The 25,005-nt window shown below is 40.7% G+C and overlaps 1 protein-coding gene across 2 annotated transcripts; it reads right to left on the bottom strand.

The window, feature by feature from the left end:
• Positions 1-694: 694 nt before the first annotated feature.
• mms22l (MMS22-like, DNA repair protein) lies at positions 695-21,567 on the bottom strand. Of its 2 annotated transcripts, XM_079895399.1 has the most exons (25): positions 21,491-21,567; positions 20,957-21,154; positions 20,745-20,870; positions 20,600-20,652; positions 20,425-20,512; positions 19,422-19,599; positions 18,480-18,573; positions 18,244-18,374; positions 17,929-18,042; positions 17,677-17,853; positions 17,532-17,594; positions 17,252-17,371; positions 13,528-13,763; positions 11,337-11,846; positions 5,906-6,093; positions 5,479-5,629; positions 5,248-5,378; positions 4,164-4,303; positions 3,930-4,086; positions 3,617-3,786; positions 3,242-3,453; positions 2,922-3,088; positions 1,249-1,345; positions 999-1,166; positions 695-878 (listed from the first exon to the last, which is right to left on the bottom strand). In XM_079895399.1, the coding sequence occupies exons 2-25, from the start codon at positions 21,130-21,132 to the stop codon at positions 803-805; spliced, it is 3,723 nt and encodes a 1,240-aa protein (XP_079751525.1). In that variant the 5' UTR covers positions 21,133-21,154; positions 21,491-21,567; the 3' UTR covers positions 695-802. The 2 variants fall into 2 exon arrangements, with proteins under 2 accessions (XP_079751525.1, XP_079751526.1); XM_079895400.1 differs by lacking the exon at positions 11,337-11,846.
• Positions 21,568-25,005: the final 3,438 nt, after the last annotated feature.

The raw sequence follows: 25,005 nt of genomic DNA, 5'->3' as shown, positions 1-25,005 counted from the left end.
AAAACACTGCTCATTTGATGGCTCTGCTCTAATGAAGTGTGATGCTGTGCCACACTGCGGGGCAAGGTGCGAGCGCGCCGGCTGCAAGAGAGGACCGGGAGCTGAGATGGAAATGGAAGGAATGATTGGGATGGAGGAGAGGGGAGGAAAAATAAGGGTAGAGAGTGATGAGAGGCTCTAGACATGGAGATTGCCAACAGTATGAATAGTTCAAGGTAAGGTTTTGTGTCGAGGTGATTGAGGGAGCCATAAGGTGTCATATTTGTGGTTTTCGTTCAGTTGTCAGAAAAGTGGACTGTTTGATAACGGTAGACCATATGACATCTCACCGTAATCCCCAAGATGTGACTGGCAGAAACAAGGCTGGGTAAACATTTTCCGATTAATCGCAAGCTTTATTTGAGTAAGCTATCTCAATGTTGATTCATACAAATGATTTCAACAATCACATTTGCAATCGGGCTGATATTCAGGAAAAACAGGCTTGTGTGATATTGTTAGACTACGTTTTTAAATATGAAAACAAGAACTCATACTGGGACATTTTTGCACCCATATCTTAAAATTTGGCAGCATTTTGCACCAAATGAGTAAACGACCATTGATTTTTGACCAGCTATTCGCGGACCAGCACCGTAACCAAAGCACTGTATTACTAAGACAGATGTCTGATAGCAAAGCACAGAACACAAGGGTATTCAAACAAAGTTTATTCACAATATCCACACATGAATCCACTATCAAGTCTACATCATGTACACAGTTTACATCAGAGGATTGAGAGTTGAAGCATGCACTGAAGTCAGTCTTCTTCTAAACTAATCATCTCAGCTTGCCCACTGTCTCCAAGCAGGGCCAACAACCTCCTATAGCCATTCCTTAAACAGTAAGAGAGATTTTTTTTAAATAGGAAAAAAGCAAATGGGAATGGATAGCACTGGTTTTAGCATTGGGTTTCTTCTCAGTTCTCAGCTGACATGTAGTTACTTTTGCCTTACCTGAGTGAGGTATTCTTTCCCAGACCTCTCTTGCACTCTGTCTTTCTAAGGCTCAGTGACAGAAAGGGAATAAGAGCCGTCACTGTGGAGGGGTGAAGGACGGCTAAAACTTCTAAAACATTATACACCTGCATGTCGTATATGCCTTCATTCTCTTCCATGAAAGCCCTGGGAAAGAAAAAAAAAGAAAAGGTAAGTCAGAGTGAGAGAACAGTCTCTAAAGCAGCATTGAGTAATGTGGCTACCTTACCGTAGAATAGTAGTGATGTGTTCACATGGTTGCTGTCCTACTGCAGCGGTGCACCTCTCAACAATAAGCTGCGTGATCTCTGTGCTCAGCCGCTTTACTGAGAGAAACAACAGGGATCTGATTAAATGAAAACAATGAAATATATTCCATTTTAATTATTAGCAGCAGTTAGGAGGTCTTTTTCAAAGATGATCTCTCTAATCGATGAGTTGCAATGTTTTAGCGATGACTCAATGCTTGCTTGCTTGTTTTATCAATGTTGTGGTAAAATAAGGTTCAGGCAATGCTTATGTGAGTGCTATCTGACTTCTTGCATTAAACTGATCTATGGTCTGTCAACTTGGATCAGTTTGATGCAAAAAGTCTGATATGGACTCTGGTCACTTGAATTGAAACTTTCAATTTAGATTTCAAATAAATTATGTTCTCTTGAACTTTCTATTCATCAAAGATTTCCACAAATCTATTAAAGGGATAGTTCACCCAGAAATGAAAATTCTATCATTAATTACTCACCCTCATGTCGTTCCAAACCCGTACGACTTTCATTCATCTTCAGAACACGAATGAATATATTTTCTGTCCCTCTGTTAAAAGCCACGCAACTACCACTTTGACGCTTCAAAAGGTTCATAAAGAGCTTGTAAAACTAATCCATATGAATTGAGCGGTTTAGTCCAAATTCTCTGAAGAGACACAATTACTTTATATGATGAACAGATTGAATTTAGGCTTTTATTCACATATAAACATTGAACAGCGAACATAAATAGAAACTCAACCGAACTTGCTCAACAAACCTCATTGGTTCTTGCAGAAGTTCAAGCGTGCTGCGTAACACACAAGAATGAACCTCATTGTCACATCAAGCTAACATGCTTGAGCTTCTACGTGTGACTTGATGAAAGTTTGTATGTGAATAAAAGCCTAAATTCAATCTGTTTATCGTTTAAAGTAATTGTGTCTCTTCAGAAAATTTGGACTAAACCGCTCAATTCACATGAATTAGTTTTACGATCTCTTTATGAACTTTTTGAAGCGTCAAAGTGGTAGTTGTGTAACTGTTAATAGAGGGACACAAAAAAGCTATCAGATTTTATTAAACAATATTTTTGTGTTCTGTAGATGAACGAAAGTCTTAAGTGTTAGGAACGACATGAGGGTGAGTAAATGATGACAGATTTTTTTTTTTGGGTGAACTATCCCTTTAAGCAGCCCAACTGTTTTCAACATTGATGATAAGAAATGTTTCTTGAGCACTAAATCAGCATATTAGAATGATTTCTGAAGGATCATGTGACACGGAAGTAGGGATGCACCGAAATTTCGGCTTATTGGTCGAAAGAGAAAATTGGCCCTCAGTGTTCAAGTTTTACTCTCGCTCTAGCCATTATCACTGTGTGTTGTGCCGCTCTGCTCAATATTCCTATCTATGCACATTCACTAGGCTCAGTTGCTCACGGCCCATGCGAACGTTCCAATCATGTACCAAAACGGTATTAAATAACGATAACAGATAAACTATATCCTTTTTCAATTACTTTCAGAGCAATTTTTTGACAATGACTAAAAACAAAATGGTGCAGTTATGTTGACAGAACATGACTCCAGCACATGTCAATAAACTATGGTTATTGGTGTCAATGGGCCTTTATATGGTTTTTCCTGCCAACCTTGTGGCTCATTGACCAACATCAGTGAGCGTAGCACCAAAGGAAGGGGTATCGTGAGTAAGGAAGGATCTCGGTCACTGTTCCTTTTCAGGAGCTCCAACAGGAAAGAGAGAACGGCAGCGAGTCGAGGGGGAGGAGCGACACCTTTAAACTGGAGGAAGTTTTCTCTGCAGAGACAGACAGAAAATTGTATTCATTATAACAGCTATTCCTGAAAGGTTGGACTTCTTTTATACTTAAGACTATGTGAGAAGCTACATAGGATACTCATTTATACTCATTAGGTATAAATATGAAATCAACAGAGAAAAGACTTCTACTTCAGCACGTGCAGAATGCTCCTTCTGAGTCTTTCCCCCTGCTGGGTGGCTGTTGATTCGCAGGCTGCCAGCAGGACAGGATGATTGACCACCGCTCCAGTAGAGGGCGTGGCTGGGAGGAAGCGGCTCAGGTACTGGGAAATGACACGGTGCAGCTGCTGCTTTAGGTATGCCCCCTGAGAATGGGACACACTCACTGCCATGGACAAACCCTGAAGATGCAGATAAAATCTTAGTTATGACAAAGTCAGGGAATTCACACATTTTCTACAATCCTGAAATCAACAATGACCTTTGGATATAGGATATAGTTTCAGCAGTCTAAACACAGAGTACAAATTGGATTTGCACAGTATGTGAAGGAGGTGCGTTAACCTGCAGGAACAGAGGCAGACTGTCTTTGAGGGCCGACAGCATTTGAGTGTGCGCGCCACTGTCCTGCTGGAGGAGAGCGTGGGGCAGTAAGAGCACATCTACAATGCGAAAGAGCAATTGCTGGGCTTTGGAGGTGGCCAACAGCTGACTCCAATGCTTAACCAAGCAGCCTGAAAAATGCACAAAACCACCATAAACTTATAGTAAACAAACATGAAGTGCTGTTTGCAACCCATACATCAGTAATAAGATTAATTTACAAGCAAAAAAAAAAAATTACATTTAACAAGAAGAGATAGAGGACACTACAGACCTACGGTCCAGTATGCCAGCTGTAGACCCTCTCGGCTCTTGTTCACCAGGTAAGGCTTGATATATTTGAGGATGTCTCCCACATACTCCAGTGCTCGAGACACCATTGCAGAACGCTCAGAGAGGATCTGGAGCTCACAGTATGATCGACCTACAGCCTAGTAAAGCACAAATGCACAGTGTTGGCAATACAGTATGGCTTATATATTAGAGCATGTGGTTTGAGTGTGTGTACCTTGATGAACACAGCCATTGCAGGTTTGGGATCTTTGATAGCACCAGGATGTAGGCCTGCTCTCTGCAGCACAGACTCCACTTCTGGAAGTCGTAGGACCTGTCTAGTTAACTCGGCCAGCTGTTCATCCAGACTTCTGCCTGTACACACGATACCACAGCTGCTCGCTCTGACACCCAAATCATATTAAGAATACCGGTTCGCTACCATTTGTGAGTGACTTGTGGTTGAAGGGTTCATTTACACAAAAATGTAATTTTCATCATATTTATTACTCGCGCCATTCTGAACCTGTATGGTGTTTTTTTTTGTGTTGGGTCAATTTGATCGCAGTATATTGTGACTAACTTTACTGATCGTTTTACAAGTGTTCCAGACGGTGTTGGTGCAAAACATCCTGGTATTTAAGGAATTTTAAAGGTAAAATCGTGTTGGCTGTCATTGCTCTTGTGTGCCATTCAGTCCAGAAGGAAATACATCTTTTACATCAGGAGAACTGCTACCGGACTGAAGAAAATACTGTATTAAACACACCACAAGGGTTCACTCTTATTACTATGAATGGGGAAAATTGGTAATCGACAATTGTTGAAGTCATCGTATCATTGCAGCTGCTGTTAGATGCTCTGGTTCCCATAGAAACAGTGTCCTGAGACGCACAGAACTGCGCATTGGCTGGATCTGAAATATACGTTGTTTATTCACTGTGTGGGTGTAAAAAAAACATTTATGGGAACATGTCAGGTTGTGTTGCTGAATTAAATGATGTTATTTAAATGTGAGTTCAGTATTTCCCCATACAAGTAGATAGGTGTTGGTCTTGCATGCTTAAAATAGCTGCCTCTAGTTGTTGCAAATATGTCCGCCGACTTTCAGTTTATGTGCAGGATAGCCACAATTTAACTGTTCAAATTTATTATACATCAGGTTGTTTTTAACAAAACCAAAACCAGAAAGTCATACAGGTTCAGAATGACATGACGTTGAGTAAAAATGACAATTTTTACAGTTTCATTTTTACATGAGTTATCTCTTTAACCACATGCCATATCATGCCCGGAATGACTTGATGAGATCTTTGTACCTGCTCTTGTATCTGGGGCATCTGGGCTTTTATGGAGGTACTGTTGTAGAACACACCGGATCCAGGAACGCACACACAAAGCCTGGGCCGAACCTGAGCCTGGCCCAGAGCAGACCCAACTGACCATCTCTCTGTGAGAGAGAAGAAGAGTTGAGCTCACTCTCACAGTAGAGCCAGTCTAACTACACACAGGGGAAAAAAAAAAAGAGTAAATGGAGAAAAGACACTCACCCATTTTGCAGCAGATGATTTAGATAGTGGGTAACCAGCAGGGGGTGAAGCATCTCATCCCAGCCGAAGCTCTGCATAATGGACTGGATGGGGTGGGGTTGTAGGTTTTGAGGGGCAGAGCCAGGCATGTCTAATCCCAAAAGTGTGAAGCCTAATAACATAAAATACTATTAGCTTTTACACATTCATTCCCACATTTCTACCCTTAAAAAGAGCAGTACTTCTCGAACAAGAAAGACCCTCCCCACCAAAAAAACAACAAAAACATCACACTGATGAGTTGTTGTGGATGTGTGCATCAGAACAGCTGCACATGCACAGAGTTCCCTTCTATTCAGCTCTCTTAGAGCATAGCCCACAGAGAGAAGGCAGCCATGCAAAGAGAGCCCCTGAGAGAACAAGAGTTCATTTTCTCCGTTTCCCTGACCTGCTGCGGCGTCCGCGAGCTGTGGCGGGGGGGTCTGGGAAAGCCTCATGCTGCACAGGAAGGGGAAGAAGTGGGACCAGAGTGCAGCTGCCACCGCTTGGTGGCGCTCTTTAGCCACGCTGGGGAGAAGAGCCCAACCGGGAGAGTCTACGGAGTGAGACGGCTGGCCACAGTGCTGGTGAACTCTCCTAAAAAGAAAAACAGAGAAACAGATTAATGCCAAGCGCACACTTCAAGACTTGCAGTTTCTCGGCTGTAGTGCTGGTGAGCCCTTTGTGCTACCAATTCCTCCAGAAACAAAAAGATTGGGTACTGAAAACCTTGAATAATGATTTATAATGAATTGATAGCAGCTATATACATTTTTTTATGTTTCTGAAGGTTCTTATGCTCACCAAGGCTGCATTTATTTGATAAAAATATATTGTGAAATATTAACCCAATTTAAAAGAACGGTTTTATATTTTAATATATTTTAAAATGTAATATATTCCTCTTATGGAAAAGCTGAATTTGCAGTGTGTGTGTGTGTGTGTGTGTGTGTGTGTGTGTTCGCTACTCACTACTCCTTATGTGTGCCACTAACTTTGAAGGGTTAAATGCAGAGGACAAATTCCAAGTACGGTTTGTCATACTTGGCCTTGACATTTGACTTTCACTTTTTATTTATTATATAATTATTTAAAATACTATTACACATTATACAAATATAATATGTAAAAAAAATAAAAAAATAAAAAAATAATATATATATATATATATATATATATATATATATATATATATAAAAAAAATTATAAAAAATTATATATATATATATATATATATAATAATTAAGTTGATAATATATAATAGTTGAATGGCTAACAGTAAGTCTGGACACTGCACTGTTCTTGACCTTGGTTTCAAACACCAAACTTCTTATAAAAACTTTAAAAAAATGCTTGACGAAATGTCAACAAACAACATGGAAGAAGGGTTTGCAACAGCTTTTAAGTTAAAAAGAAGAAAAGGAGCTTAAAAATAAAAAGAAATGAGATATGATAATGGTTGAGCAGATGCGAGGAGCAGTTGTTTGATGTTTTGTCTCATTGCCATTCCCATTTTCCCCACATAATCAGGACAGTGCACACACTTGACGACAGGTCGGCCAGATTTGAATCAAGTTTGAAATTTATAGTAGTGTCATTAACTTTTTTTGCAGACTAAAAACAAGCATTAAGAGCTTGAAAATAATTGCCCCTCTCTTCTTAAATTCAGTCAACCTCACAAAAGTTCTTCCATTTTATTCCCCCATCTCATCTTTCCAGATTCATCCTTATTACAGCCTTCTTACATTTGACTGCTGCCTTTCTCACTGTCTGTATTATCTCCGTTCCCCTCTGCCCTCTCTTTCTCTGCGAATTCTCCTCATCTCTCTGGACAGAGGGATTAGATGGTGTGCGCTGGTGTGGGGCAAGTGGTTCCTCCGTGGCCTGGCGGTAGCTGTGAGGTTGGGTCTGAATGGAAGGCTGAGAGCACGAGTCTGGCTCTGCAGCGGCTGGCATTAGCTCAGATAAGCAGCTGAAGGGGCTGTAATCTCATTTAGACTGGAGATGATCCTCCTGTCCTGTCATTCTCAGCGATGAAAGTGAGAGCGCCAGGAAAGGGCCGGGGTGAGCGTCACGTGTGCGCGCACATGCACACACCTTTGCGCCTTCCAGCAAGGTTGCATCTAATCCACAGAGAGCTGAGACAATCGATTAGAGAGTGAATTCATTAGCTTCGTTACCGCGGCGGAATGGGCCTTTCACACCCATCAACCCTCATTGTACAAGACATCGTCAGAGACCCCACTTAATCCTCTCACCGAGGCATCTTACACGCACACACCCCATACCATCTGAACACTCGTTTAATCTCTCCCTGGACTGCAGCACAGATTTTGAACACACACCTCTGGAACATACACACAGACTTACACGATCATGCCGGGCACCCTCGTGTAAACTGACACACGGAATCACACACTCAGATAAGCATCATGAGCACGCCATCTGACACAGCGCGTAAGCTCTGATATCTCGGTATCGCTCAACACACACCCCACGTTGATGGAGGACCACGTCCTTCACTGTGACATTAAGCAATAGTACTTATTTCTGACCATGCATATGTTATAGTATCGGCTAATATGCCTTTCAAAATAGTAAGTAGGTATACTAGAGTGGGGTGGGGGTGGACCCCATGAAATTAGAATCAAAGTTTTGTGGCTTTTAATCTATGTCTATAAGCTTTAAGGCTAATCTATATGCTAGTGTGCTACCTAAAGCAGATGAAAACATTTAGCTTTCCATTTCAATAGTAAATACGCCAACACAAGCTCCCCCTGTAGTCAATCATTTTCTCCCTTAAAATTCATCTTTGATCACCAAAATTACATATTTAAAAAAAAAAAAAATCCTGTGGAAAAAAATAGTTTAAATATAACTTTACACTCTTGCATCATTTAATATACGCGGACTCATGAATATTCAAATTAGCCCCACCTCCACTCACTCCAGCTCAGAGATCCACTCGCTCAACTTACTGAGGTAAACGCATGGGTAAACGCTGCACAATGGTATCGCTCTTTACAGCGTCGGACATAACGGTAATTAATATGATTAGCCTTTTGCTTGACTACCTATCAACCAACTAATAATGTGTTGCTAATGTTACACAAACCATGTTCCCCTTCGTTCACCATCTCAGAGTCAGACAGCTGCCTTCTAACAATCAGTATCCTTACAAATGCTTTAAAAAAAAAAGAAAAAAAAAAGAAAAAAAAGAAAAGAAATGCTTTTAAAGGAGAACTTGGTAACTTTTTTAACTTAATAAAACTGTCTAGAAATCATTTGGATGGTTAAACAACCTATTCTGGTGATATTGATGGCTTTCCCTGCTCCCCCCAGCGTTCCCAGGCGGAAAACCAACCTTGCAACTTGGGGACTACCGTCCCGGTAAGACAGAAATTGGAAGTCTCGTGAGAAGCGAGAACGAGAACGAGAACGAGCGCGAGCGCCAAACACGAATTGCTTTACGGCAATTCGACATAAACACACACGCATGTATGATGTATTACCAGATTACCCACCTCGGTAGACATAGCTCCACACAATACAGTTGGCTTGCTCCGATCAAAACAAACGCACATGAGCAGCGGTAGAGAAGGGGAGGAGGCTGCCGCAAGTGAGTTTTTTACGTCCGTGTTGTGAAATATACGCCCCCCCACAGCTATAGGGGGAGCTCGTGGGGAAAACATGCGATAACAAAAGGGAAAATCAGCGAAGAAGTGACTAGAGTTCGCTAGAGTTGCCGAGTTCTCCTTTAACAACTTTTAACGTCAGAAGAGAAAGGCATATATTTCATCACACACACTATACTGCTAAATCTACCCGATTTTTCATATCAACAGAAAAATATATCAGGATAACCTGGCTTCTTCAGAGGGGTCATATTTAATGATATGCTAAAGCCCACTGGCACGTACGTGATTGGTTACAAGGTAGTTTGTGACGTTAGAAACGCCAGCGATTTCAAACCGCGTTTTTGAAACTATCTTTAGATCACTGCAGTTTTAAAGAGAAAATACTCAACAACGGTATGACTTATTAATTTGCACATGGTTTGCCATATTAAAAACACCACATAGACATTAAAAACTTGATTTTCACAACAGGGGGACTTTAAACTGTACTTTCTTAGATAAGTACACTGTAAGTACACATAGGCTACTTTAAAATAAAGAGCAACCGAAATTCCCATCAGTAAGGCTCTAGAGTCTAGAGAACATTTCTGTACAATTAATGTAATTTAAGCATGCAAAATATTAATTAACAGCTAAATTAATCATAGCTAAGTTTCAAACATAGCATTCAAAGATCTCTTGAAATCAAAATTCAAGTTGTGTGTTAGCTTTGAGGCCATCTCAGATGCACTTCATAACACTTCAGATGCATTTTTTTACCCACTATTTACAACTTTCTCTGAAAACCCTTGTGCAAATGTACTCCTAAGCATAGACAAAAATCATTTAAAATGTCATTCTCTTCCTAGAAAACAAATAAAAAATGCAGACGAGTCATGTTGCACTACACAAATGTTTATCCACACAAATGTCTGGCCCACTAATACCAACTGCAACTGACTAGCAAGTAGCAAATCATAGTTCATGGCTGTGATGTAACTTAACTCTATTTTAAGGCAAAGTCAAAACTGGTTTGGGTTCTTAAAAGAGTTTGACAAACAGCCCCTGCTGCGTTGAACAGAAATAGAGAAAAACAGAGATAATGCTCACCACCTCCCTTCTTGGCCTCAGTGTCACCGCTCTCTGTTTTCCTGAGGGGAGATTGGGCGCACGGTTGAAAGCGCAGTGGGAAGGAACCAGATTAATCGATTGGCTAGAACTCGATTAGTCACTTGGCAAAGGCGCCACCGTGCTGCAGGGGTCACCATTGCGATCTCACTGCCCACACACACAGAGGATCGTGGCAGGGAATGCAATGAGGAGAATTAGAGCGTGACTAGAGCCTGGCCTGTGTTATCTGCGTGAATCATCCGTCAGTTACAGTCTGCCTTACATCGCCCTGTAGCCGCATGCTGGGTAATTCACGTAAGGCTTGCACATGCCACCTCCAACTTAACAGCCGTAATGAAGACAAGGTTTAATTTACCAGACCACATAATAACACATTAATTGTGTCAGTGAAAACGCATTAATAAAAGCGATACAACAGAACCACAGTGAAATTAAGAGTAATTTGTAAGGACACGTTGAAGAGCGCCCCGTCCCTTTAAACTGGGTCAGTGGGATCTTAGTGCCACTGCCAACGTGAGCCCGTTCGGGAAAAAAAAGTTTTATCGCCCATTAATGTGCAAATGAGTTGCCCCCCACTCTGAGACCCTGCCTCAGAATTGTGGGAATTAGCTGTGTTTAAGTGATTCAGAGTTAGATTCTTTACCTTGGAGGACTGTGTGTGTGCACGCTCTCAAACACGGACACCTTACATGATCGCACCCTAGCCACCTCTGACCGTGTTAGCCGTGTAAGGCACACCGATGTCCCTGCCATGAACTCGTCCCTCCCTTCAGCTCTGCCCACACTCGGCCGTCTCCATCCAGGACCGGACCGGCTGAAACTCAACACAGCTCTCTTCCAGCACCTATACGGGCTGACCCGGGTGCCGCAGGCCCCTAGAGATGCTTACAGGGGCTCTGTGCACAATGGATAAGCTTATCTCCACGCTGCGTTGTAACTACTGCACAATCAAGCCATTGTCAACATACAAGGGATGCAGGGGAGAGATTTGAGCTGCGCGGGGGCCAGGGTGCCATATGTTTAAGCTTCTGGGATCACTGTGTGTTTGTGTGTTCGAGGAACTGCCATATCTTTACATGTGTGTACTCTCACCGTAATTGCGCCAGCACCGTCTGCAGGAAGCCCAAAGCGGAGCTGAGCTCTGACTGGCGGCAGGCGGGCAGCAACAGTCCAAAGCCCTCGTTCAGAAGCCTCTCCTCTGACAGCGTAAGATTAGAACTCGTCTCGAACACCTCGCTCACCCCCTCTAGGTACGAGCTAAGTGGCGTCCAGAGAGCTAGCTTGCGAGAAGGCTCGGTGGTCTTCAGGTAGAACTCGCGGGCCGCTTGGCTAAAGTAGGCAGCCAACTGCTCCGCCAACGCGCCAGCATCCAGTCCCTTCTCCAAATACAGCAGCACGAGAGCCAGCTGGCCTCTCCACTGCAGCGCACGCAGGGCCGGGGGAGTGGAGTCGGCGGGCAGCATAGCGAGTAAGTCGCACGCTCGGCTGGCCACGTCCTCCAACTCTGCACACTGCGCCAAGACCAGGAAGAGCAGCAGGAAGTGCAGCAGGCCAGTGTCAGAGAGCTCCATCATCCGCCTCTGGTGGAACTTTGAGTAGAGTCTGTGGAGACACGAAACAGACATGGTCATGCTGTGGAATAAAAAACGCTAATAGACATTTATAATTATCTTACCAAAAAAAAAAAAAAAAGTTAATTGGTTGTTGATCTGAATGTTAGCTTGCAGTTGATTGTAAGAAAGAGGTGGGTTAGCAGATGAAATGATTTGAGAAGTATTGCAAACGTAAAATTCATCCATTCATTGACCTCATAATGCTTGATCAAATTGTCATAACTCGATCTTCTGGTGAAACAAGTGTTCTCTGGTGACGTATGCCAGACTTCTCAAATAAAAGACTTCTCAAATACTAGATTCAAATACCAGACTTCTCAAATACTAGATTTTCAAAGTCGCCCCAGACTTTCAGGACTTCACTTTTGAGAAATATGTATTGCGATATGTAGTTGGCTATACTCTGCCCTAATGTAAATCAATGTCTACAATACAAAATTGTCCTTATGGACTCAAGAATGATCAATATTTAATCCATTCCAATGATATTTCCAGCACACAAATGCTGCCATACATATAAAAAGCTGTGAAACAGGTGTTGGGGTCTTTCAGGATCAAACATTATAACGACACTTTCACACTCTAACCTAAGCACTCAACTCATCTCTAACCTCCTCCAGACGTTCAGTTATCCTGGAGAGCTGTGTGCCTGTGAGCAGCGTGTGCAAGTTTGCTTCTTTGTGTGTGTGTGTGTGTGTGTGTGTGTGTGAGAGAGAGAAAGAGAGAGTGTTGTTTGATCCTCCGGGCACCACGGTGAAATGCCTTTAAAAGACCATGTTAAATGTCAGAAACACTCAGGCACACAGTGGTAGCTGCACTGTCGTGTGTGGCTCAATTTGCTGCAGCACAGGAGGAGAAATCAATATTGAAACCCTCCACTCCCCCCTTCTTTCTACTGTTGACTGTTTGGCCCAAACAGAACCCTGCAGGTTCCATAACAAACACACTGCACTACAAGCAGGCCTTTGAGCATCCGTTTAATGTTTGGACAAAAACACATCACGCAAGGCTGCGGGGAGTCGGGCCACATCCCGGCTACACATAGATGCAGAGCAAGAAAGTGTGGCGCAAGCTTTTACAGACTGACCCGAGATAGAGAATGAGCCAAAGACGAACGGAAGGCTGTCGAGATATTGTTTGCGTTTTTCGCCTGTCTGTCTGGTTGTTTGTTTGTTTATCACGGACAGCTTTTTTTTGCGCCTGCCACGAGCAGATGCTGCTCATTCCCAGAGTACGAGCTTGAACGCGCTCCCTGCCGATCTCATTAATGCACCATGCGCCGTGCCTCCCACCGAGCGCGCTCCAAGCCCGAGTGCCATCAGCACACAGCCCACACCTCCCCTTGTGGCACGTATGTTTGTGTGCGTGTGTGTGGGGAGGAGGAGGAGGAGGTGGTCCTGAACCAGCCAAGTCAGCCCCCACCTAGCCATTGCTGGAAGCCAAATGCCTACGTTAAGGTGAATTAACTGCTATGCTCGTTAGCTAATTAGCCTTCGCGGTTGCAGCACGACTGAGCACGGTCCAGACAGTAAATTTATTATCCACATTTTGTTCGTTTCAGCGTCTCACCAGAGCCACACCAGGCAAAACGGACTGATGACAAATCTAAGATCAGCACTCTGAGGTGACAAGATCTAAACTTTGAAAATAGTCCCAAGGCACATTCTCACCTGCCCTTGATCTGTCTCCAGGGGGCCCCGCCAGCATGTTCTTGGCTCAAGTGAAGGGCTAGAATACGCAGAAAGATATGGAAGGAGTTGGTTGAGCGGTAGAGCTGCGTGTGAGAGCTGGAGCCGACAGAAGCAGGGCTACAGCAGCTCTTAGCCTGCTGCAACAGACAGAGGGGAGTCCTGCTGATACTGCCCAGCCCCGACACACCTAACCAAGGCACAGTGAAAGAGCCGTTCTGCGTGCACATGAAAAGAGAAGAGAGAGTTCTGGATTAAGACCCCAATATACTCATGGTGTAGTTCATTTTCATTAACAGAGATAAAAATAAGTTTGAAATATGTGCCCAGCAATATACTATTAGCGAACATTGCAAAGCAGTCCATGGCGTTTAGATAAATATGTACATTTCTGTTGAGTGCTTTCCTCTCAATAACAAAATAAACACAACAAAAATGACAGCAGTGAGAAAACAGCAGTTAAGAAAGCATCTGAACATAGCAATGTGGACATGTTCGCACATGCTCTGCAATTCGGCACTCCAGTCAAGTTACGCCATGGTTATTCATGTACCACTTTATAAAATAGACTGCTTAAAATCAAGAAGCTTTACAGTATTAAACATGAAAAAACAGTGTCACTGTCTCTTTCAATTAGAATGACAACTTCAATTTCAAATATAAAGCAGCTCTCAAGTGTATTTTTTTTTACCTGTGAACATCTTATCTTGAAAGAATGAACCGGAGATGATTTCCACGTCAAAGGAGGCGGGGCCACAGAGCCACACCTACGTATAACTTCAGCGCCATAGACTAATAGTAGTTTGAAAGGGTTTACTAGCCAGAGCAAACCTGTCTGGAAAGTTTGCTTTGGCAAGCTGTTTCACACCCCTGAAACGAACCAGATTGGCCTGATTTTGTTCGAAATTACATCACATCAGTTTGTTCTTCAATTTCACTTGAAGTATATTGGGGCCTTTATAAGTAGTATAGAAGGGTCTCTTATATGCTGATCTAATCGAAGCATTAAAGTCAAGTCTATATCAAATGTTCTTCATTATATTGAATATATTCTTCAAGCCCATTACTCTGCAAAATCTGATTCAGCATGGATATCAAAAGCATAATAAATGAATATAATATAATATAATAAATGAATATAATATATATTTTTTATATTATTTGTTATGTTATTATAATTACATTATTATTAGGGGCCAAGCACCGAAGGTGCGGAGGCACCTATTGTATCCGTTCGCGTTCTTATTATTATTATTCTTCTTCTTCTTCCGCTCTTGGAGTCTATGGCAGCCCATAGAACCGATTGCGGGAAAGTTGTTTTGGTTTGACATTCTGATAGAGGACAGTCCCAACATTAAGTACACCAATTTTGGTGTGTCTAAGTCATTCCCTCTAGCGCCACCACCTGTCCAAAGTTTCACTTTTACTTTGCTAATAACTTTTGAACCGTAAGGCCAATCAGCGAAATCCTTTTTTCCTCTGATTCCTGAGCTCATGCCGATTCGATTGCACCCTATATCGTCATTTTCCGTCATAAAAACATGGCCGCCATTTTGAATTTTCCTAAAAAGGTACTTTTTCGAACTCGTCCTAGACGGTTTGTCCGATTTGCACGAAAATTGAATCGGATCATCTTCAGGCAGTGGTGACAAAAAGTTATTAAAATCTTGTTGATTCGTCAAACCGTTTTCGATAAACGCATGAATACATTTTACGTAGCGCTAGCAAAAACAGTCGTAAGGCTGTATCTCCGCAACGGTTTATCGTATTCAGACCAAACTTGGTACATGTACTCACAAGCATGACCTGAGGCTACATGCTGCGTTTCGGCGCAGCGCCACCTACTGGTCCGGAGATATGAAAAATGGCTATTTTTGCTTATAACTTCTGAACAGTTTGTCCAAAAATCATAAAATTGGTCTCGTTAGATTCAGGGCGACATGCCGAGTCGACTGATATCCAATTTTACCATATCGGCTATTTTGACTGTCGGCCATTTTGAATTATGTGCTAAAATGCTGTATTTTATGAACGCATTAACGAATTGTTACGAAACTTGGTGTGGGTCATCAGCACGATGCCCTGAAGGAGCCTGAGAAGTTTCGAAACAGCGCCACCTAGTGGTGAATTTTTTTTTTCAAATGCTTATAACTTTGGGTGTGGTTGACTTATTTTCAGGAGACTCATCTCTTTAGACTCCTGAATCCTTGCCGAGTCCAACAATACCAAACATGCTAGGTTTCGCCTTACGGTTTGTGTAGCGTTGTGATTTAGCACTTAAAAAACATTAGGCGATATCTTCGAAACCGTTTGTCCGATCGAGACGAAACCACCGTCAGAAGTTTGGAATCATAGCTTGTTAACTAAACGTCAAAGCCCAAATGCGAAAATATGGATGTCTAGAGGTAGTAAATTCCAATTAAAGTCATGTGTCAGTCATTTTTTACGTGTTTTTTCATATAAATGTCTATAACTCCGAAGATAATTGAGATATTTTCACCAAAATCGACACACATATGTATGGGCTCACTCTGAGGACACATAAAAAAAATGGTTGGACTGAGCCTCTTGGTGGCGCTATAATAGAACAAAACATGAAATTCCCATTGACTTCAATACAGTTTTGTGAAATAAAATGCTATACTAAACAAATGCATTGGTGTAATATTACAAAACTCAGAATGTGCCATCTGCACCATCCCCTGAAGGTACCCAACATATTTAGAAACAGCGCCACCTAGTGGTCAAAAGTTATAACAAAATTTCCAAAATTGCTAATAACTTTTGAATAAATTGGCCTATTGTAATGCAACTCATCTTAGTAGATTCCTTGGGTCAAGCTGAGAACATAGATACCAAGTTTACCTTATTTGGCCTAACTTCCTGTCCGCCATCTTGATTTTCATTCAAAACCTACTTTTTCGAACTCCTCCTAGACCGTTTGTCCGATTTTCACCAAAATCGAATCGTATCATCTCCAGACCGTGCCGACTAAAAGTTATGGATTTCGTGTCGACAGACGAAACCGTTTTTGTATAGCGCAGCAGCAAAGTTGAGGCATGATGCTAATAGCACTAATCAGGCTTTATCTCTGCAATGCCTTGACATATTGACACCAAACATTGTATGTGTCATTGTAACTTCACTCTGACCACATCACATGAGTTTTGTAACTGCGCCACCTATTGGTCGAAAGTGATAATCCATTAAATCATATTTTTAATTATTGTTTCTATGATTTTTCAGGCATTTTGCCTAAAATCCTCTTTAAATGTCTTTAATTGCTCATTGTTGCAGTTGGTCTGACACTTTCAGACATGTCGGCCTGTCTTGTCGTCTTATTCTGCTTGGCCCCGGTAATGGCTGCTTGCAGCTATATTTATTATTATTGTTATTATTTTCACACAAAAAATGAACTCTTCTGACTTCTGGATCTCAATGAATGTCATGTTACTGAAATAATATTTAAATGTGAATGTGATCTCAGTAATGAGTAATAATATTATATAATATAAAATAATAAATCAATTTAAATTATGAAAACTTTATTACCATTTCCATTTATATTTCATTCTAAACTAACTTAACTTATAATTATTTAGAGAAAATATTGGAAAAAAAATTCATATAATTGTCACTATACATCATGCTTCCAATAACTAAAATAATACTTGAATGTGAATGTGATCTTGCAGCAACGACTCACTATATTTTTGCTGTAATACTCCCAGAGTGTTGTGACAGCACTGACGTTTGGGCCCCACATTAAGCTGAGGCTGAGGCAGCAATGGACCACCATTCGTATATGCTCTTCCTGTGCAGCTTTCTGAAATGTAACCACATTGAGATTTACCTTTCAGAAGACATGTGTGCACAGTACAAACAATATCTACTGTTATGCTACTCATAAACATCAGACAAGATAAACAAGCATATTAACCAATTAACACATAATACACAGGAATATGCAACATTATTGTAATCACCTTTGGATCACAGCTAGACTTCAGCAGCCCGATCACAAAACTCCAGTTATCCTCAAATTGTTTCTGAAACAACAAACTTACCATTGTAATGTTCATCTACAATTAATAACATCTCACCATTTGATACTAGTTAGTGTTGATCTACCTCCTGTTGAACAGTGCCATTCCGGTTGTGCATCCCAATCTGGGCCAGGTGTGTGAGCAGCCACCAGGAGAAGCCCTCAGGGTCTTTACAGTGCATGGGGAGCCCTGGGTCACGGTCTCCTGGAGGCGTCCCCTTCAGAACCGTCTGCAGCAGGGCATTTACATAACTCCAAAAAGACTGGATTGAAAAGTAAAAATAGAATCAAGAATCATAAGAAACTACCATCTATGCAGAGATTGTGTATGTGCTAACCTGAGTGTGCATGCTTTTGCTCCTGTGCTCCAGTAAATGCATGAGTAGAATCCATAATTCTTTTGTGCAGAGGCAGAGATAGTGATGAGTGTTCAGAGTCTCTGTTGGTCTCACCTGGAGAGAGAGAGAGAGAGAGAGAGAGAGAGAGAGAGAGAGAGAGAGAGAGAGAGAGAGAGAGAGAGAGAGAGAGAGAGAGAGAGAGAGAGAGAGAGAGAGAGAGAGAGAGAGAGAGAGAGAGAGAGAGAGAGAGAGAGACTAAAAGATTCTACCTCCTAAACTTTATACCACAATGTTTGTTATTGTTAAAAAACAAACCTTATTATATTTGTTCATGGCCAGACCAATGAGATCACAGAGCAGGTTGTTGACCTGGTCCTCAAACAGACTGATGTTCGTGAGCGTCTCGCCTGTCAAATTCACGAACTGGTGCGCGTAAACTACCTGACCTTTCATAATCATCAGGACCCAACACTCATTAGTATGACAGTCCCAGATTCAGGGTCACAAGTGTGATTTACAATCTCACCCCATTTTCAGCTATTGCAACATACCCATCATCCTTTGCTCCAACAGGTGCAAGATCTCCAGAACAGACCAGATGATGTCCAGGTGCAGATGCAATAATTGCCAAGATGGAGGAAAGAGCTGTAAAGTGGGTGACATAGTTAGTTTATTTCCCTTGCTTATGTCACTTTCTTTTTGCTACTATGGTGAGTAATATGATAAAATATAATTGTTGCAGATCTAAACTGAACCAACATAGTGTGTATCGTATTCATTTTTAAGCTCTTTGTATTTTGACCTTCCAAAATTCCACCAAAGTAGGACAAAAGCGTGAGACATTACGACAGAGATAATGTAATTGCAAAAATGCTGATGAAGTTCTGGTTAATTTCTGATTACATTTCCATGAAATTCTTTTAAATTTTCTCTTTTAACAAAACAATCATTGCCATCACAGGAATAAATTACATTTTAAAATAGAAAAGATAAACTGTAATATTATTTCACAATATTGCTGTTTTATTGTATTTTTGATCAAATAAATGCAGTCTTCTTGAGCATAAGAGCCTTTTTCTTTTAAAAACATGAAAAAAATATTACCAACCCCAAACTTTTGAATGGTAGTTTATGTATAGGTAAATATTGCTTATTATTACAGGTATAATGTACTGTTATATTTGTTCATATAAGCAAAAATGATCAAATGTCACTCTTCCTGTATTGATTTAACATTAATTTAGTGACAAACATTATTGACATTTATTTGTCAATTTACAAAACATTTATTTTGATTATTTTATTCTTTTTTTTCTAAATGCATTTAACTGCTTTTGCATTTTACTGCATTTTTTATCAACTTGACAACAATGGCAGGTCAGTGAAATGATGGTTTCTCTGAAAAATACCATAAAAAGGCTGAAAGGTATCATTTTACATTAACTATATTGCACAGCTCTACTTGCTATTTAATGACACATGTTCTGCAGTACCTTCCCCTGATGCTGAATTGTAAAAGCACTCTGGACATTGGCTGGCAGATTTTTGATTCGTCCAATAAGCAGCGTGATACTGAAGAGCTCCTCCACCAAGACTGAGGGCAGTTGAGCCTCCGTGTCTCTAAAGGGGTGAACAGGACCTTCATCTATGGATTGTGAGGGCTCCAAAAACCTGGAGATCAAAACACAACGTGAAACACATTTCTGATATTATTACGCTTGTACTACCAAGCCACAGCACATTTTGACACTGACATAGCAAAACCATTGAGCTCTCTATGGCTACGTCTACATTAATCCGGATACATTTGAAAACTGCGTTGTTTTGTTTAAAAATGCTCATGTCCACAATAGCATTTTTAAACGTTTTCCAAAAGTTTCTCATCCACACCAAAGCGTCTGAAAATGCCAACTTCACCATACTGCCCATGCGTAAACCCTCACAAAAGCTCACTGAGATGATAGAGATGGAAAAATAGATAATAAAGTTATCGCGCAATTCTTCTGGTAGGATAACTTTCTTTAGCAAAATATCTCACCATTTACTGATGCGTCCAGGTGGCACTCAGTCATCATATGTTTGGTCTAAAACGCAACTGCTCTCATGTATTATTATTGCCGCAGGACAGCAAATGCGAGTGAATTTTCTGTCATATTTGCAGGACTGTGATGTGAAGAGTGTGCAAAGTAACATTTTAGCAACTGTGTGAATAGCACATAACAGGCACAATACCGGTATAAACATGAATATCTATGGGTTCAATGTGCGTCACATGACTAAACTTACATCATCGTTTTTAAATACCTCCGGTTTGACAGACCGCACTACAACGCGAAAACTGCGTTTTCAAATTTATCCACTTTGGAGAGTTTTCAAAAAGCTTTGTTTTCATTAATAAAAACGCCGTCTCAGTGTGGACGGAAGGCCAAAACGGAGAGAAAAAGATGCATTTTCAAACGAAAACGTATTAGTGAAGACAAGGCCTAAAATGTGTACCTGTAAATGAAGACCTTGATATAGCTGAGGAACAGCACACACTCCTGTCTGAGTTCCTCTGCCTCATAATGAAGACTGCTTGCCTGACCTAAAAAGGGTCAAAATATACTTATTCATATTTCAAAGGCAAAAATATTGTCAAAATGCAACAAATTTTCTGTCTCCAGATGCTTACCGAAATCATGCGAGCTGGACTGCACCAGCGTCTCCAGTTTTAACACCTTTTGTCTGAAAGGAAAGACAGATTGTCAAATTAGCAGACTTCCTGTTTCAGCAGACAACATGGCAATCCTCCAGAGCCAACACACCTGCACTCCTACCTGAACAAGCCAAACAGAAGTTTGGTAGATTCTACCAGCGCTGTTTCCGTCACCCATGGGAAGTCAAAAATATCAACCGTGTCCCCCTCAAAATCCGCAGGAGCTGGATCGAGCTTTAACACCAACCTAATCATGGAAAAATAGGATATGAGTGTAATAAACAGGTTGACACCGATTATATCATCATTATAACATCTGGACTAAGTACGTACCTCTTTAGGGCTCCTCTGCTGATGTAGCCATTTGATGACAGTCGTCCTGTCTCTTCTCTACCTGGTTCATAAGCACAGGTGAAGCAGGGAGGCTGACTGGGAGCAGATTCACCATAATGATCCAGAGCAGACGGGGACACAGGTGGGGTGAGGGACTGTGAGAATTCACTCTCCATGTCAACAGGGTGGAACAGACCACTGGGAAGAGTGTTGAATAGAGACAATGAAAATAATGAAACTACTCCATGCGATAAAGCCACCTTTAACAACAAATTAGACCGAGTAATGTAACCAAACAAACATTTAATAAAACTTATAAACCTAAAAATCCAGGCTATAAGACAACCTTGAACCAGAAAAGACTAGCAAATAACTGAGCCTGTCATTTTCAGCAGTGAACACTTATCTTTCGAACCGCTAAAGTGCCAGCAATCGACCTGGAAATTGTGTCAATAGAAAGAGAAACCAATCCTTTTTAACAGACACAACTATATAAGTCATTTCAAATATAACAGCTTCTGTAATAACACTTACTTCAACACTGTTGACAACAACTACGTCTGAAAGACCTTCTTCCCAGTGTATCAATGCTCTCCCGCGCTACAGTCACACCAACACTGCGCATGCGCAAGGACGTGTCGGTCATCCAAGCCTCCCTTTGATTGGTCAGAAGTTCTCGGGGGCGTGGTCAGAAACTGTAATAATATTACAGCATTGAAAATCTCGAGAAGTTTTTGTGCGCGCGCTTGTCATTGTCATTGTTAGTAAGAAAGCGTATTAAAGAACGCGGAACAAATATATTGACATTACATGCAGGAAATGTGTTATTGTCGTTAAAATCACAGCTCCGCGCTGGCAGTAAATAAATAGGAGAGGCAATTTTGAATCGTCGCGTGCGTGATCCATTCATTATGTATTTTAAGTGCCTTGATCTGCCCCACATTACTCCAGTATAATTAAAAAACAGTCACTGTTAAGTAAAACTGGACCCAGGTTATCTGATTTCCATATGCAGATCTATCTCCGCCGGCTGCAGCTTTGGCCATCACCATGCATACATTTAAAAGCATCCTTCCAGTCCCCGCATCTGAATGCAGATATCTCGATTTGATAATCTTTATTCGCCGCTCAGGTCTTATCGGCTAGTTTTACATACGGATGTAATGTAGCCTATGTATAGATGGTTTGGTAAAAGCAACATATGTCGTCCGACATTTTAGCCATTAGACCTACTACGACAATACGACAAAAACACTTTAAAAGGAACTGATGTGATTTCGTTGCCCCTTCATTTTATCGTAATTGTTGCGTCTTGCCGTACGTACGTGGATTTGTGCAGCTCAGCGCGCGCACGGACAGAACAGAAGGTAAGAAAACAAAGTCATGTTGACTCCAACCATTGTTTTCGCTGACCGAGAGGGAGGAGAGCTCTCACTATAACGCTCTCCACCCTCTCTGGATGTGATTTTGTCATGTGTCTAAGAACAGGACACTGAAATGGATGTCATTTGCATTTTTCATATTGTCTTGCATGCATGCATGCATATAGACGGAAAAAAATGTATATGAAGAGAGCTTGTGTCTTAAAACCTAGCAAGCGCCCTACTTAGACAGCATTCCAGATTTGCAGATTTTCAGACAATCAAAATGTTCAAGATACTTCCATTTTGTAGCAATTTCTTTTAGTAAAGTGATTAGGTTATCCTAGTGGCTGCCGCCGTCTGTCTCAATCTATTAACTCTGAATAATTTACGTCCTTAATTTGTGAATGAAATGATGTTCCTGTGTAATCAGAGCACGAGGACGTGTCAGGCAATATGCTGATTAGCGTGCATGAGCTCACTGCATTTGTAAAGATGAGATGAGATGAGATGAGCTAGCTACTCTTTATATTTTGGATCATATATAGACAGATGTATATTTCTTATTATTATCAACAGGTCCTGCCCTTGTCAAAAATAGAATAGTTTAAGGGCAAATACAAAGTAGGCTATTAATGCAATTAGGCTAAAAAATCATGCCAGCTTGAAGGGCATCTTATGGCTATTTAAAACAATTCATTTATGTTAAACTAGTTATTTGACCTTTTCATGAAGTGCAAAAACTATTTTTTTTTTTAGTTAACCAATAAAAGGCAAGGGACATAAAAATACTCAGGCTACATTTATTTATTGCTATTTTTTAATGTAATAGGACTGAAATAGCACCATTTATTTAAATTTTCCCTCAAATATTGTTTTTATTTTAATCCCCCCCCCCCCCCCCCCCCATTTACCTCAAGGTCAGCAAAATTATCGCTGTGCTGCCATACTTTTAGATAAATATAGTGAGTTAATGTAAGATTTTTCATACCAAGTCACTTGACCTGAGTAGTTAGGGACCCCCTTTTTTCTTAGAAATTGGACCCGCTTACTCATTGCCTCGTTTATCCCTTATAGGCTACACCCCAACATAAAACAACAACAAAAAAACCCATGAAAGGTTAAGTATAAAACAAGTAGCCTACTCAACAGAATAAATCCCTGACTCTAATAGGTCTACAATAAGCGTACCTTAAACGTGACATACAGTTAAAGCTCCACAATGAGTTTAAGTAATGAGTAATATTTGACTCCTTATTGGGTTCCTTCCAAAAAAAAAGATTCCACTATTGTACTTCAAAACGTTGCCGTCTCTTTTATCTGAAGGTGCCCCCCATGGCTTCGTCTTGATCAATTAAACTGCTGAAAGGCCCTTTCCCTCAGCCTTTTCAGCACAGCACTTTGGAGAAAAATAAAGTTATCAGTCGTTCTAAGCGATATGAGGGAAAAAAAAAAGTAGTTTGTCTATAAAAATGTGGAGGTGCTTTATCAGAGTCCCTGTAGGCCTTGGAGCCCTTGTGCTGGATGTTTGCTCTGTGGAATGGATCATCTGTATGGCAGACCCCTGGCCCCCTCCTTCCCCACTTCCTCAGGCCGATCAGCTTAGTGTGAATACGTCCTGGCTTTACTGAAAGATTGACTGGGTGATTTTGAGGAGCAGGGAAAGTCCATCCATACTGAAGTGCATAAGAACAGAAATACAGTACAGTATTATCCGTTGTCAACCAAACAATTTGAGTAATCCAAAATCAGTCCATAAATGATTCATATTAACATTAATTTCTTTGTTATAATATTAGACAGGCAAATTGTAGAGCTAAATATTCCTCTAGCTTCATTTAAAATGTTATGTCTTTGCTTACTGAACTCTGTGCAAAGAATATAGTTGAGCCCTGCAGATGGCGAGTGAAGGTAAAGTTAGATAAATGCATCGTTTGCATGCCAAGAGCAACTAACGTTAGCACTGTGACTTATTGCTGAAGACATTTGCATCGAAACCTGTAGATTGAGTGTGTAGGAAGAGGTAGTGTGGGTGGTTGTTATTCGTTTCTGTCAGAGAACAGTGACCTAAGGTGATGGACTTCAGTTTTTTCTGCTGTGGCGGACAGGTAATGTTTGTATGAAAGAAACTTAACATATCTTTGCAGCTAGGGAAAACTTTCAGATCAGTTTGTAAAGTGGAATGTATTTGTAAAATGTAAGATATTTTGGATATAGTCAATATTACATTTGTACACTGTTCAAAAATATTGTTGGTTTAACTTAAAAAAGTAAGTTACCTGGTTACCTAAATTTTGAGTTAATTGAAATTAAAAATTTGAGTTAATACAATGAATGAGATTGGTTTAATAAATAGAAACTCAAAATATTATGTTATCTGAACCACATTAATTAAGTTGATTTGACAAAAGATAAAAAGTTGTGATAACAAATCATGAAAATATTTTTTAAGTGTAGTGGTCAAACTCTGAATTTTTTGGGGTGTTTTACTTTATTTAAAAATTAGTTCAAGTTTATACTGAACTTGACATGAATGAACACTGATTCATTGTTTTATAATATTGTATATGCCAAAACAAATTTATATTTTTTAGGTAAACAGACTGCGATTTTAAAATTCGAATAAGTAAACTTTCTTGATTCTGAAAGTAAATTTAAAGCCTGCCTTTAATCAATTAGGCTATTATT

Source organism: Squalius cephalus (genome assembly GCF_949319135.1).
Source record: "Squalius cephalus genome assembly, chromosome: 15".
Lineage (NCBI taxonomy): Eukaryota > Metazoa > Chordata > Actinopteri > Cypriniformes > Leuciscidae > Squalius > Squalius cephalus.
The sequence above is the reverse complement of the archived record's forward strand: the minus strand, read 5'-3'. Positions and strand labels throughout refer to the sequence as shown.

What these genes read in the sequence shown, in the direction of transcription:
- mms22l (XM_079895399.1), bottom strand. Translation starts at nt 21,132, where the DNA reads ATGGAGAGTGAATTCTCACAGTCCCTCACCCCACCTGTGTCCCCGTCT. An exon ending in ATCAAGGTCTTCATTTACAG is followed by an intron (nt 19,600 to 20,424) that starts GTACACATTTTA and finishes TTTGATCTCCAG; the next exon opens with GTTTTTGGAGCCCTCACAAT. An exon ending in AGTATTACAGCAAAAATATA is followed by an intron (nt 13,764 to 17,251) that starts GTGAGTCGTTGC and finishes ATGTGCACGCAG; the next exon opens with AACGGCTCTTTCACTGTGCC.